At 66.7% G+C, this 1,669-nt stretch overlaps 1 protein-coding gene across 1 annotated transcript in view; it reads left to right on the plus strand.

Moving 5' to 3' along the window:
• The window catches only part of KCNT1 (potassium sodium-activated channel subfamily T member 1), a 51,732-nt gene that overhangs the window by 42,385 nt on the left and 7,678 nt on the right, over positions 1 to 1,669 (plus strand). The window contains exons 23-26 of the mRNA XM_027766279.1: positions 59 to 170; positions 987 to 1,088; positions 1,264 to 1,347; positions 1,428 to 1,556. Coding sequence (XP_027622080.1) covers positions 59 to 170; positions 987 to 1,088; positions 1,264 to 1,347; positions 1,428 to 1,556 — 427 coding nt within the window. The remainder of the gene's footprint in view (positions 1 to 58; positions 171 to 986; positions 1,089 to 1,263; positions 1,348 to 1,427; positions 1,557 to 1,669) is intronic.

The raw sequence follows: 1,669 nt of genomic DNA on the forward strand, positions 1-1,669 counted from the left end.
CCCCCCCCGCCCGCCCTGCCCGGCCCCCGCCCTGACCCGCCCCGCCCCGCCCCGCCAGGCTGTTCCCCAGTCTCAGCATCACCACGGAGCTCACGCACCCCTCCAACATGCGCTTCATGCAGTTCCGCGCCAAGGACAGCTACTCCCTGGCTCTCTCCAAGCTGGAGAAGGTGAGCGGCCCCGACGGCCAGCCCTGCCCGGGAGCCCGAGGGGGCTCGCTCCTGTCCACTCGGGATCAGGACTGGGGCTCAGGGCGGAGGCTGGTGCCAGGGAGCCAGGAGACTAGGGGTTTCCCCAGTCACCTCAGCAGTGGCCAGAGGCAGACTCCTCCTCCCGGGGCACGGCAGGGCCAGCCATGCTGGAGGCTGAGGCTGGCTGGCTTGGCATGGCTAGTCAGAGCCCCCGGACTGGCAGCCTCATGGGTTCAGTCAGCACAAGAAACACCAGGCACTCATTACAAATGTCTTCGTCCTCGACGCCGGGCCCAAACCTAACATCCACTCTCACAACCGCCCTGTACACACCGGGCCGGGCCGCCCGGCGACCGCCACGGTCACACGGCAGGGCAGGGAAGGTGGCACGGTGCCCTGCACTGCCTGGCGTGTGGCTGCCATGGCCCACCTGGTGCCCAGCAACATGGCTTGTCCACACGGAGGCCCACATAAGACCACGCATGTCAGGGAGACCTGGCTGGGTGCAGGCTTGCTGGGGGGCCATCTGCTGGTGTGCAGTGTGGACACACTACCATGCACAAATGCACACACTTGCCAAGCTCATGTACACAGGCCGTACACACTCACGGACACTTCCCATGCACATATGTACAAATGTCATACACACATGCGCACATACCATGCACAAACACCATGCATTCACACAAGCCATGCACACATGTGTATACATGCACGTGGGTGCACACGTATGCGTCCTGTGCCCCTCTACTCTGCGAGGGCCCCTGACACCAGCCTGAGGCCCTCCATCCGCAGAAGGAGCGGGAGAACGGCTCCAACCTGGCCTTCATGTTCCGCCTGCCGTTCGCCGCGGGCCGCGTGTTCAGCATCAGCATGCTGGACACCCTGCTCTACCAGGTCAGTGGGGCCACGGCCGCCCGAGCGCTGCAGCCCTCCCCAGGCCCCGTCCTCATCTGTGCCGACCGGCTGCTGGCTGCTCTGCCCGGGGCCAGGCTGCACGCGTACCCGGTGGGCATCGGGCGGGGTGCGGGGCTGCACCGCCGGCCGCCACCTCACCGCGCTGCCCCCCCAGTCCTTCGTGAAGGACTACATGATTGCCATCACCAGGCTGCTGCTGGGCCTCGACACCACGCCCGGCTCGGGCTACCTCTGTGCCGTGAGTGCCGGGTAGGCCGGGCGGGCCGGGCACCTCCCTGAGCTACAGACCCGCAGCTGGCTCAGACCCGTTCTTTGCAGATGAAGGTGGCGGAGGACGACCTGTGGATCCGCACCTACGGCCGCCTCTTCCAGAAGCTCTGCTCCTCCAGTGCCGAGATCCCCATAGGCATCTACAGGACGGAGAGCCACGTCTTCTCCACCTCAGAGGTAGAAGGCGCCCGGGGTCAGCGTAGGGCGGCCGGGCCCAGGCAGGGACGGGGAGCTGGGGGAGCGTGGTGCCCGCTGCCACTCGCACTCACAGCAGTGGTGGCTGCCGGGGG

The sequence above is a fragment of the Tupaia chinensis genome, unplaced genomic scaffold (assembly GCF_000334495.1).
Source record: "Tupaia chinensis unplaced genomic scaffold, TupChi_1.0 Scaffold142100_1, whole genome shotgun sequence".
In the NCBI taxonomy this organism is placed as follows: domain Eukaryota; kingdom Metazoa; phylum Chordata; class Mammalia; order Scandentia; family Tupaiidae; genus Tupaia; species Tupaia belangeri.